General features: G+C 40.2%; 1 protein-coding gene across 1 annotated transcript in view; it reads right to left on the reverse strand.

The window, feature by feature from the left end:
• Nucleotides 1-13308, reverse strand: part of LOC148001372 (uncharacterized) — a 57649-nt gene that overhangs the window by 19510 nt on the left and 24831 nt on the right. Inside the window, exon 4 of the mRNA XM_087584612.1 lies at nt 12933-12990. Coding sequence (XP_087440738.1) covers nt 12933-12990 — 58 coding nt within the window. The remainder of the gene's footprint in view (nt 1-12932; nt 12991-13308) is intronic.

The raw sequence follows: 13308 nt of genomic DNA on the forward strand, positions 1-13308 counted from the left end.
GGGATTAAAAGTGTGTACCACTATGCCCGGGTCAAAGCGTTTCATGGCCACTATTCCTCAAGCTCCAGATCAAAAGCCTGTGTCCTCCAGCCACAAGATCTGAATCATAAGTGTGCCTCCATTTCTGGATTATAGTTCATTTCAGATTTAAAGTCCAAATGAAAACAATAATTAGGTAATAATGATGCCTAATCTGATGATATAACTAGCCTTTGTTCAACTGCAAACACATAAATAGAAAGCCTATCTGCGTGGGATCTTGCCTAAGCTCTACACTCCTTTAATTCCATTTAATATCCTTGAACACGTGATTTAGCTCCTTTGCACTTTCCTGGTGTCCTTTTATTGCTTGAGTCATACCTTTTGCATTTTTCCTTTCTAAGCTTGCTACATTTGATTAAAATGCTCCTCGTCGTGAACCACAAGATGAAGTCTAAACTTGGTTGATTTGAGACTTCTTTTGTCAATTAGTTTGAATCTCTTCACCTTAGCCTCAGGCAGACTTTTTGTCTAAGGTCCAAGAGCAGTCACAATCATCACCAAAATACAATAACAATCTCTAGGCCACATACTGAAATTCTTCTATGAAATGTCTTAGGCCAGATCTGCACAGTACACATCATTGTCATCACCAATGTCTTTCATGTTCCTACTAAGATGTCACATTCAGTTCCACTTAAAGCAGGCCAGAGCTTTCCAAATTCAGTTCCAAAATCCACATTCCTCCAAACAAAAGCATGGGCAATGCCTATTACAGCAATGCCCTAGTTCCAGTCATCAATGTATCACACCTTGTGGACCAAGGATTCAAACTCACTAGTCTATGAGAACTGAACCTATTCAAACCACTCCAGTGTACTGGTCAAGTGCTCAATCTAGACCCTCACCCCTCCCTTCCCAGCAGCTTTACCCCCACAAAAAACCTAATCCAGGACCTTGAGTGGTGGTCTACTCTTATTTTTCACTTTTATTTATGTCAGTCAAGAACATACACTCTACCTCTCGAACCATCCTTCATCTCCTCATAATCCTTTGTAGTTCAATCTGGTTCTAGTTCTCATTCCTCCACAGCCTTAGAACCTATCCATTATCTTTAGAAACTCTCCATTTATCCTCAGTTGCTCTGGAATGCAAACTGTTGAACACACCATATGCAGCATAGCTTTCATAGGCAATGGCCCTCCATGCCTCCACACTGCTTACACTAATGGATCAAGATACAGGAGTCATCCTTGTATATCTGGATATCTCCAGAGCACTGTCACACTCCCCGAGATTCCAGCTTCAGATTTACCTCCCTCCTTACACTACTACGATCTCTATCATTTACAGCCTGGCCTTGGCCATATTTCTTCCTTCCATGATGATGTCAATAGTTATGACACAACCCAGTATAATTCCTATCATGATGGAAACATGGCAAGAAAAATACTTCCAAAATATACATAAAGTTATTTTGGCATTCTGATCCTTTTGTCAAAGGTCTCTGTTTTCCCTATTTATCATGCTCTCCATCCAACTTCAACCACACAATTATCAAGATGCTGTCATGGACATAGGTTCCATTTCAGTTTTCTTTTCCTCTTCCTACACCTCCTCTTTATAACATATTCACACTTCTCTTCTTGTTTCTCTATATTCTTCCACAGTGCTTTGCAAAGAGGTTCAAGCTGCTTCACCTCTCTTCGTCAATCGTGATCCCCTGGCAAAGTCCCAACATTTAATAAATCTAACTCTTCACTTTCTCTGTGCCCACACCAGGGTGATTGAAAGTAGCTGGAGAAAAATGTACACACATGCTTATTCATGTCACTTTGCAATCATTACCAGTGCTCTCAAGAGAGTCCTTAAAGCCACTGACAAACCCACCACAGTTCCCAATTCAGTTTTCTCTCCCATGATTCTAGGTGACAGTTTTATTCCTTCCCTTTAAACTTCCAACATCTCCTGCCTGATCCTTCTTGTCCCCATGACATCAATTTCAAGAGCACTGAGAATTTGAAATTATAAGCAGAGAATGTACCCAATGTACCCTCAGCCATGTTGACTTCCCCTTCTGCTTGTCTCTCCTACTTCTGTTTGCTTATGAGCACCTCCCCGCTCATATCCATCATACATACAGTCAATTCTTTACTAGTTTCTTAGCCTTTCTGCCTATGCATTCTAGTTCCAAAGGCAGAAGAGATTAATCTTTATCTGCTGTTAACCATCAAGTATCAGAAAAGTGCATGAATGTACGAATTGTTGGTTATGTACCTGTATGCTGACAGTTGACTCTCTTATGGTCCATTCAAGAATCATTTGAAATCTTTCCATTACAAGGGTCTGCCTTTTTGAAAAAGTGAATCTATATTTTTCTCTGGTTGTATCTTATTCCCGGGAAACCTGGAAACTTTGCTTTTCCAGATCCCCCAAAAAATCGATCCACTCATCTCCTTTGGATAAGAATGAAGCCCTTGACCCATTCTTTTGTGCATATTTACAAGAATTAGTAAAAAAATTCCTTTCTCTTCCTTTGCTCTGACAATCTCATACATTTGTGAAGTACAACATAGTAAGAATTAGTGTGGCATACCAGTATACCATTGGGCCAGTCATACTAGATGTAGACAGCAACCCCAAGTCTCTATACTACCACGTGACAATGAACAACATTCAACCTGTGTCCAAGCAGCACTCAATGCATTTTATATGCATTACTTTAATCATCAATCTGTTGCATAATCTTTAATTGAGACTACCCGCAAAAACTATCTAGTTACCTTAAATAGGATATCTAATTGGGACCCAAGTAGAATTCTAGCAATATGAAACTTAGGAAACCATACCTTACTGTGGTTCCATAGTATGGGTAATGCGTTACTTCCTGGAGCATGGGTAGCCTAAAGCAGCCACATCACCAGGAAGTCTTACTCCAGTATAAATAATGATTTATCCACAGCTGTATAGCTCCTTTCACACATGACATTATCTGTTATCCCCCAAGAATATGAGACCAAAAAACTAGAATGCATAGGGAGAAAGGCTAAGAAACCAGTAAAGTATTGAATATATATATATATATATATATATATATATATATATATATATATATATATGGATATGAGCGGGGAGGTGCTCATAAGCAAACAGTAGAAGAGACAAGCAGAAAGGGGAAGTCAACGTAGTTTGAAAATTATGCATATGGCAGAGAGGCGTGGTTGAAGTCTTTCAGGCCCAATATTGAAGGGTTTTTTTTTTCAAATAGTCAAAATGTTCTGATGATGATGCTCATAATGATAGTCATGACTAGTATTCTCAGAGGACAGCATTTTCACCACAGCCACTCCGATCTTATAAACTGGGATCTGAGATACCTTTCTGGTGGCAGATCCCACATGGTGAGATCTTGTTCAGCACTTTGGGAAACAATTTCTATTACCTTTAGTCTCAAACAAAGCAAATGAGTTCATGGGCTAATAACATTAGGGGGTATAGTTTAGAGTTTCTAACTTCTAAGTTCAACTCCAATCCTTTACATTGAAAGATAAAATAAAACTACCAGTGTCTACCTTTAATTCCAATACTTGGGAGGCAGAGACAGGTGTATCTCTCAGTTTAAGGCTAGCCTGATCTAATGAGCGAGTACCAGGACAGTCAAGGCTACACAGAGACACCATGCCTCCACAAACAAAACAAAACAAAAATTAAACAATACTATTGTCCCATCAAAGCACAGTAAATGTAGGAGTGAACTTTACTTGTGTTGGTGATAGTAGTTACAAAGAAAACCTCAGAAATTGTATTGCCTAGCTAAACTCCATAGATCTCTATGTATTCCAATGTATATCACATTGGAGTTCAAGAGAAAACTAGCACGATGTATATGTAACACCCTTCCCTTGGTTTAATTAACAGATGTTTAATTGATCATCCAAATTTGTACCGAACTGTGTGTAGCAACTGAGATCAAACTGCTAAATACCTGACATGAGGATCTAAGTTTTAAAATGTATGACTATGCCTTAAATCCAAAATCTCAAGGGTTTCAAGGGTTTCGTGTATCTCTGCCCTCATACAGTTGCAATACTTATTTGTTGAAAGAAAGATCTCAGAAGAGTTGCACATGAAAACAAATGAGAGGTTTCTACATGGATATTTTTCTGGCACAAGAAGTAACAAACATGAACTTCATTACAATATTTTGAAATTCCCTGCTGCGCCATCTCTTGTTTTTGGGAAGAGCTGAGGGATGGACCAGAGGACTCAGGAGGACAGATACAATGGCCCGCTGAGCTGTGGTCTATGAGGACCACAGTTCTGGTTCTCCTTGTTAGTATCCAGCAGAGAAGAATTTCCATGAGGAATAAACAATGATAGATGAGAATGTTTGGGCTACAGAGCTTCTTGCCTCACATCTCATCTTTTGAAGGCTCAGCACTCAATGCACCTGCAAAGGAGGAGCCGCCTGTCTGCTAGTCTGCAGCTGCCATGAGAGCAGCATCTGTGAATCCAGAATTAACAGCCAAGGAGAATCCACAACAGGGAATGCACAATGGCAGAGTAGTTCTATGAAGAAAATGAGATCAGGTTCCTACCTCGCTATCCCCATATCTGTGGTCCAAGTTCAGTAACCCAATACTCCATTTCAGGGCAGTTACCGACTGTCTCTTGCCTCTGCTTGCAGCCATCCCTACTCATATCCAAACTCAACCTCACAGCTAAAGTCATATTTCTAAAATGCAAATCTGATCGTGTCACTTTTCTGCTAAAAAAAATTGTTGCTCCCTACTGCCTACAGGCTAGAATCCAAACTCATTAAAATGGAAGTCAGTGCCCTTGAAATGCTGCCACTGACCCACCTTCTGGCCTCATTTCTCAATGTAATATTTCCAGACTCATCATACCCCATGCTATCTCTTTGCAAAGCTTTGCATGGGCATCCCTCCTGTCTAGAATCCCCTACAGTTAGCAGAAACCAAAAGTCTCAGCTCAGACAGATTTCAAAAGTGAAACACCAGTATGGACTCCCATAGTGAAGTGTGTAGAGGTTGACAGGACTCATATTTGGGTGAACCAATGCCTTGTTGGCATTATTAAGGATCCAGTTATTTGCCATCTGCCTTCTTTGCCTTCAGCAGTGTCTATCTATTTCAGTATGGGAGAGGTTCATCTCAGAGAAGGAAGATGAATGTCAGTAGAAACTATGGGCTAGTATGGTGCATATACCTTGAGAAAAGTGAGAAATGGACGAATCAGGTTGTTTTTATTTCTCTTTATACCATTCTGAAAGTTCTGGTCAGACCCAACTGAAGTGTACTGGTGCCTGTAGGGCATCACTGTGAAGGGAAATAGTTTCTTCCTTAATTTATATCTGTCGTTTTTTATAATAGTCCTCTCATTACACTCTGAAAGCTTAAAACAGCATTCATATTGGCCAATGATATGCAGAACATTTGGTACACATTAACTATTTAAAACTAATTATAACATCAATAAAGATATTACTATCTATGTTCTATTTATGAAAAAACTGAATCTGAAAGGTAAAATATGCTTTACAAGGTGATGCAGTTGATATAATTCTCTAAGTTAGAAATTCATGTGTTGCAGCTCTCTGCTCCCAGACCCGGTGAGAGAGAGACCCAACCGCCTGGTCAGGTGGGCACTCCTGAGGCTGCAGAGCGGAAGAGACCACCAACACTGCTCACCCCTGCCCACATCCCTGGCCCAAGAGGAAACTGTATAAGGCCTCTGGGCTCCCGTGGGGGAGGGCCCAGGAGCGGCAGGACTTCTGCGCCTGAGACACCGCCGGAACCTGAAAGAAACAGACCGGATAAACAGTTCTCTGCACCCAAATCCCGTGGGAGGGAGAGCTAAACCTTCAGAGAGGCAGACAAGCCTGGGAAACCAGAAGAGACTGCTCCCTGCACACACATCTCGGACGCCAGAGGAAAAAGCCAAAGACCATCTGGAACCCTGGTGCACTGAAGCTCCCGGAAGGGGCGGCACAGGTCTTCCTGGTTGCTGCCGCTGCAGAGAGCCCCTGGGCAGCACCCCACGAGCGAACCTGAGCCTCGGGACCACAGGTAAGACCAAATTTTCTGCTGCAAGAAAGCTGCCTGGTGAACTCAAGACACAGGCCCACAGGAACAGCTGAAGACCTGTAGAGAGGAAAAACTACACGCCCGAAAGCAGAACACACTGTCCCCATAACTGACTGAAAGAGAGGAAAACAGGTCTACAGCACTCCTGACACACAGGCTTATAGGTCAGTCTAGCCACTGTCAGAAATAGCAGAACAAAGTAACACTAGAGATAATCTGATGGCGAGAGGCAAGCGCAGGAACCCAAGCAACAGAAACCAAGACTGCATGCCATCCTCGGAGCCCAATTCTCCCACCAAAACAAACATGGAATATCCAAACACACCAGAAAAGCAAGATCTAGTTTCAAAATCATATTTGATCATGATGCTGGAGGACTTCAAGAAAGACATGGACACACTTAGGGAAACACAGGAAATCATTAATAAACAAGTAGAAGCCTACAGAGAGGAATGGCAAAAATCCCTGAAAGAATTCCAGGAAAACACAATCAAACAGATGAAGGAATTAAAAATGGAAATAGAAGCAATCAAGAAAGAACACATGGAAACAACCCTGGATATAGAAAACCAAAAGAAGAGACAAGGAGCTGTAGATACAAGCTTCACCAACAGAATACAAGAGATGGAAGAGAGAATCTCAGGAGCAGAAGATTCCATAGAAATCATTGACTCAACTGTCAAAGATAATGTAAAGCGGAAAAAGCTACTGGTCCAAAACATACAGGAAATCCAGGACTCAATGAGAAGATCAAACCTAAGGATAATAGGTATAGAAGAGAGTGAAGACTCCCAGCTCAAAGGACCAGTAAATATCTTCAACAAAATCATAGAAGAAAACTTCCCTAACCTAAAAAAAGAGATACCCATAGGCATACAAGAAGCCTACAGAACTCCAAATAGATTGGACCAGAAAAGAAACACCTCCCGTCACATAATTGTCAAAACACCAAACGCACAAAATAAAGAAAGAATATTAAAAGCAGTAAGGGAAAAAGGTCAAGTAACATATAAAGGGAGACCTATCAGAATCACACCAGACTTCTCGCCAGAAACTATGAAGGCCAGAAGATCCTGGACTGATGTCATACAGACCCTAAGAGAACACAAATGCCAGCCCAGGTTACTGTATCCAGCAAAACTCTCAATTAACATTGATGGAGAAACCAAGATATTCCATGACAAAACCAAATTTACACAATATCTTTCTACAAATCCAGCACTACAAAGGATAATAAATGGTAAAGCCCAACATAAGGAGGCAAGCTATACCCTAGAAGAAGCAAGAAACTAATCGTCTTGGCAACAAAACAAAGAGAATGAAAGCACACAAACATAACCTCACATCCAAATATGAATATAAAGGGAAACAATAATCACTATTCCTTAATATCTCTCAATAGCAATGGCCTCAACTCCCCAATAAAAAGACATAGATTAACAAACTGGATACGCAACGAGGACCCTGCATTCTGCTGCCTACAGGAAACACACCTCAGAGACAAAGACAGACACTACCTCAGAGTGAAAGGTTGGAAAACAACTTTCCAAGCAAATGGTCAGAAGAAGCAAGCTGGAGTAGCCATTCTAATATCAAATAAAATCAATTTCCAACTAAAAGTCATCAAAAAAGATAAGGAAGGACACTTCATATTCATCAAAGGAAAAATCCACCAAGATGAACTCTCAATCCTAAATATCTATGCCCCAAATACAAGGGCACCTACATACGTAAAAGAAACCTTACTAAAGCTCAAAACACACATTGCACCTCACACAATAATAGTGGGAGATTTCAACACCCCACTCTCATCAATTGACAGATCATGGAAACAGAAATTAAACAGTGATGTCGACAGACTAAGAGAAGTCATGAGCCAAATGGACTTAACGGATATTTATAGAACATTCTATCCTAAAGCAAAAGGATATACCTTCTTCTCAGCTCCTCATGGTACTTTCTCCAAAATTGACCATATAATCGGTCAAAAAACGGGCCTCAACAGGTACAGAAAGATAGAAATAATCCCATGCGTGCTATCGGACCACCACGGCCTAAAACTGGTCTTCAATAACAATAAGGGAAGAATGCCCACATATACGTGGAAATTGAACAATGGTCTACTCAATGATAACCTGGTCAAGGAAGAAATAAAGAAAGAAATTAAAAACTTTTTAGAATTTAATGAAAATGAAGATACAACATACTCAAACTTATGGGACACAATGAAAGCTGTGCTAAGAGGAAAACTCATAGCGCTGAGTGCCTGCAGAAAGAAACAGGAAAGAGCATATGTCAGCAGCTTGACAGCACACCTAAAAGCTCTAGAACAAAAAGAAGCAAATACACCCAGGAGGAGTAGAAGGCAGGAAATAATCAAACTCAGAGCTGAAATCAACCAAGTAGAAACAAAAAGGACCATAGAAAGAATCAACAGGACCAAAAGTTGGTTCTTTGAGAAAATCAACAAGATAGATAAACCCTTAGCCAGACTAACGAGAGGACACAGAGAGTGCGTCCAAATTAACAAAATCAGAAATGAAAAGGGAGACATAACTACAGATTCAGAGGAAATTCAAAAAATCATCAGATCTTACTATAAAAACCTATATTCAACAAAATTTGAAAATCTTCAGGAAATGGACAATTTCCTAGACAGATACCAGGTATCAAAGTTAAATCAGGAACAGATAAACCAGTTAAACAACCCCATAACTCCTAAGGAAATAGAAGCAGTCAATAAAGGTCTCCCAACCTAAAAGAGCCCAGGTCCAGATGGGTTTAGTGCAGAATTCTATCAAACCTTCATAGAAGACCTCATACCAATATTATCCAAACTATTCCACAAAATTGAAACAGATGGAGCCCTACCGAATTCCTTCTACGAATCTACAATTACTCTTATACCTAAACCACACAAAGACACAACAAAGAAAGAGAACTTCAGACCAATTTCCCTTATGAATATCGACGCAAAAATACTCAATAAAATTCTGGCAAACCGAATTCAAGAGCACATCAAAACAATCATCCACCATGATCAAGTAGGCTTCATCCCAGGCATGCAGGGATGGTTTAATATACGGAAAACCATCAACGTGATCCATTATATAAACAAACTGAAAGAACAGAACCACATGATCATTTCATTAGATGCTGAGAAAGCATTTGACAAAATTCAACACCCCTTCATGATAAAAGTCCTGGAAAGAATAGGAATTCAAGGCCCATACCTAAACATAGTAAAAGCCATATACAGCAAACCAGTTGCTAACATTAAACTAAATGGAGAGAAACTTGAAGCAATCCCACTAAAATCAGGGACTAGACAAGGCTGCCCACTCTCTCCCTACTTATTCAATATAGTTCTTGAAGTTCTAGCCAGAGCAATCAGACAACAAAAGGAGATCAAAGGGATACAGATCGGAAAAGAAGAGGTCAAAATATCACTATTTGCAGATGATATGATAGTATATTTAAGTGATCCCAGAAGTTCCACCAGAGAACTACTAAAGCTGATAAACAACTTCAGCAAAGTGGCTGGGTATAAAATTAACTCAAATAAATCAGTTGCCTTCCTCTATACAAAAGAGAAACAAGCCGAGAAAGAAATTAGGGAAACGACACCCTTCATAATAGACCCAAATAATATAAAGTACCTCGGTGTGACTTTAACCAAGCAAGTAAAAGATCTGTACAATAAGAACTTCAAGACACTGAAGAAAGAAATTGAAGAAGACCTCAGAAGATGGAAAGATCTCCCATGCTCATGGATTGGCAGGATTAATATAGTAAAAATGGCCATTTTACCAAAAGCAATCTACAGATTCAATGCAATCCCCATCAAAATACCAATCCAATTCTTCAAAGAGTTAGACAGAACAATTTGCAAATTCATCTGGAATAACAAAAAACCCAGGATAGCTAAAGCTATCCTCAACAATAAAAGGACTTCAGGGGGAATCACTATCCCTGAACTCAAGCAGTATTACAGAGCAATAGTGATAAAAACTGCATGGTATTGGTACAGAGACAGACAGATAGACCAATGGAATAGAATTGAAGACCCAGAAATGAACCCACACACCTATGGTCACTTGATTTTTGACAAAGGAGCCAAAACCATCCAATGGAAAAAAGATAGCATTTTCAGCAAATGGTGCTGGTTCAACTGGAGGGCAACATGTAGAAGAATGCAGATCGATCCATGCTTATCACCCTGTACAAAGCTTAAGTCGAAGTGGATCAAGGACCTCCACATCAAACCAGACACACTCAAACTAATAGAAGAAAAACTAGGGAAGCATCTGGAACACATGGGCACTGGAAAAAATTTCCTGAACAAAACACCAATGGCTTATGCTCTAAGATCAAGAATTGACAAATGGGATCTCATAAAACTGCAAAGCTTCTGTAAGGCAAAGGACACTGTGGTTAGGACAAAACGGCAACCAACAGATTGGGAAAAGATCTTTACCAACCCTACAACAGATAGAGGCCTTATATCCAAAATATACAAAGAACTCAAGAAGTTAGACCGCAGGGAAACAAATAACCCTATTAAAAAATGGGGTTCAGAGCTAAACAAAGAATTCACAGCTGAGGAATACCGAATGGCTGAGAAACACCTAAAGAAATGTTCAACATCTTTAGTCATAAGGGAAATGCAAATCAAAACAACCCTGAGATTTCACCTCACACCAGTGCGATTGGCTAAGATCAAAAACTCAGGTTACAGCAGATGCTGGCGAGGTTGTGGAGAAAGAGGAACACTCCTCCATTGTTGGTGGGATTGCAGACTGGTAAAACCATTCTGGAAATCAGTCTGGAGGTTCCTCAGAAAATTGGACATTGAACTGCCTGAGGATCCAGCTATACCTCTCTTGGGCATATACCCAAAAGATGCCTCAACATATAAAAGAGACACGTGCTCCACTATGTTCATCGCAGCCTTATTTATAATAGCCAGAAAATGGAAAGAACCCAGATGCCCTTCAACAGAGGAATGGATACAGAAAATGTGGTACATCTACACAATGGAATACTACTCAGCTATCAAAAACAACGACTTTATGAAATTCGTAGGCAAATGGTTGGAACTGGAAAATATCATCCTGAGTGAACTAACCCAATCACAGAAAGACATACATGGTATGCACTCATTGATAAGTGGCCATTAGCCCAAATGCTTGAATTACCCTAGATCCCTAGAACAAACGAAACTCAAGACGGATGATCAAAATGTGAATGCTTCACTCCTTCTTTAAATGAGGAAAAAGAATACCCTTGGCAGGGAAGGGAGAGGCAAAGATTAAAACAGAGACTGAAGGAACACCCATTCAGAGCCTGCCCCACATTTGGCCCATACATATACAGCCACCCAATTGGACTAGATGGATGAAGCAAAGAAGTGCAGACCGACAGGAGCCGGATGTAGATCGCTCCTGAGAGACACAGCCAGAATACAGCAAATACAGAGGCGAATGCCAGCAGCAAACCACTGAACTGAGAATAGGTCCCCTATTGAAGGAATCAGAGAAAGAACTGGAAGAGCTTGAAGGGGCTCGAGACCCCAAAAGTACAACAATGCCAAGCAACCAGAGCTTCCAGGGACTAAGCCACTACCTAAAGACTATACATGGACTGACCCTGGACTCTGACCCCATAGGTAGCAATGAATATCCTAGTAAGAGCACCAGTGGAAGGGGAAGCCCTGGGTTCTGCTAAGACTGAACCCCCAGTGAACTAGTCTATTGGGGGAGGGCGGCAATGGTGGGAGGGTTGGGAGGGGAACACCCATAAGGAAGGGGAGGGGGGAGGGGGATGTTTGCCCGGAAACCGGGAAAGGGAATAACACTCGAAATGTATATAAGAAATACTCAAGTTAATAAAAAAAAAAAAAAGAAATTCATGTGTCAGGAAGATAAAAGCATATTTGAAAATATCTACCAATGGTAACTAAAAAGTCACTGTTAGTGGATCCCAACAGTTACCACACTGCCTTATACTATGGACCTCTCTTATATATCTAAAAATCCTTCTTCTGAAAATCTTATTTGAAAGTCTCGTGGTATTGTGACTAACATGATGATCTCTAGAAGCAAGCCAACTGCTTTATCCCTGAGTTACTCTACTTTTTGTGAGATTTTGGGTGAATTCTGACCTCTCTATACCTCAGTTTTCCTAGCTATCATAACAGGAATAATAACAGTCCAATTAATTATGCTCAAAATATTTAAGCATCTCAATAGGAGACACACAAACCTGAACACTAGAATAGTAGGAGAGTCATGACTTCTAAAGTTGTTTTGTAATTTTGTAACCTCCACGAAACATTGTGGCATGCATGTATATGCACTCACACTTGCACATACATACATATATACATACATACATACATACATATATACATACATACATACATAGAGAGAGGGGGAGAGAGAGGTGGAGGAAGAGGAGGAGGAAGAAAAAAATGATAAATTTCCTAATAATAATAATAATGAAAATGCATTATTATTAATAAATTATCATTTTAAGATACTACTTAATATAAAATAGGTAGTCAATTAAATTTATTTACAGCCACACATAAGCTATCTCTTTAATGTACAGAAAACTTACCTCTTCCCCAAATGTTTCCCTTCTACCTCTAAATACAGTAATATTTGAGTTGCAAAGTAACCCAGACCTGGTTAAAACAAATGATCTATCAGTGTTATAGATGATTTATCATTGTCTGTTATAGACAGAACACCATGGTGGAGGATGGCAATAATGCAATAGCAACATGAAAATTAGGCAGAATCTGATACTCAGAAGGTTTGGGTACCTAGGGAATCCTCTTACCACTGTGCGAATCATCCAGATGGGTTGGTACCAGCTGATGACCATCGGACTGAAACAACTGTGGAACAAAGAGAAACATACGCTCATTTTTAATATTGGTCATCATCCAACCTGTCTCTGTCCCTGGCCTTGACTTCCCACCTGCAATGTAGAGCAAGGCCTAATCAGCTTTCTCATTCCAAGTATCACATAGGCTTTGGGGAGAGAATGGCACCCAATGGGAAACAAGCAATGAAAAGTGCTGATGTTGAAGGGGCTGAAGTACATGTAGTGACTATCACATTACTTTTAGGAGCTTGGAGTCCATCCAAGTGTGCAAGGAAGGCAGTAAAGAGCCACACACAGGAGAGTAGCAACATACCTCTAGTTTATACAG

The sequence above is a fragment of the Rattus norvegicus genome, chromosome 14 (assembly GCF_021556685.1).
Source record: "Rattus norvegicus strain SHRSP/BbbUtx chromosome 14, alternate assembly SHRSP_T2T, whole genome shotgun sequence".
In the NCBI taxonomy this organism is placed as follows: Eukaryota; Metazoa; Chordata; class Mammalia; order Rodentia; family Muridae; genus Rattus; species Rattus norvegicus.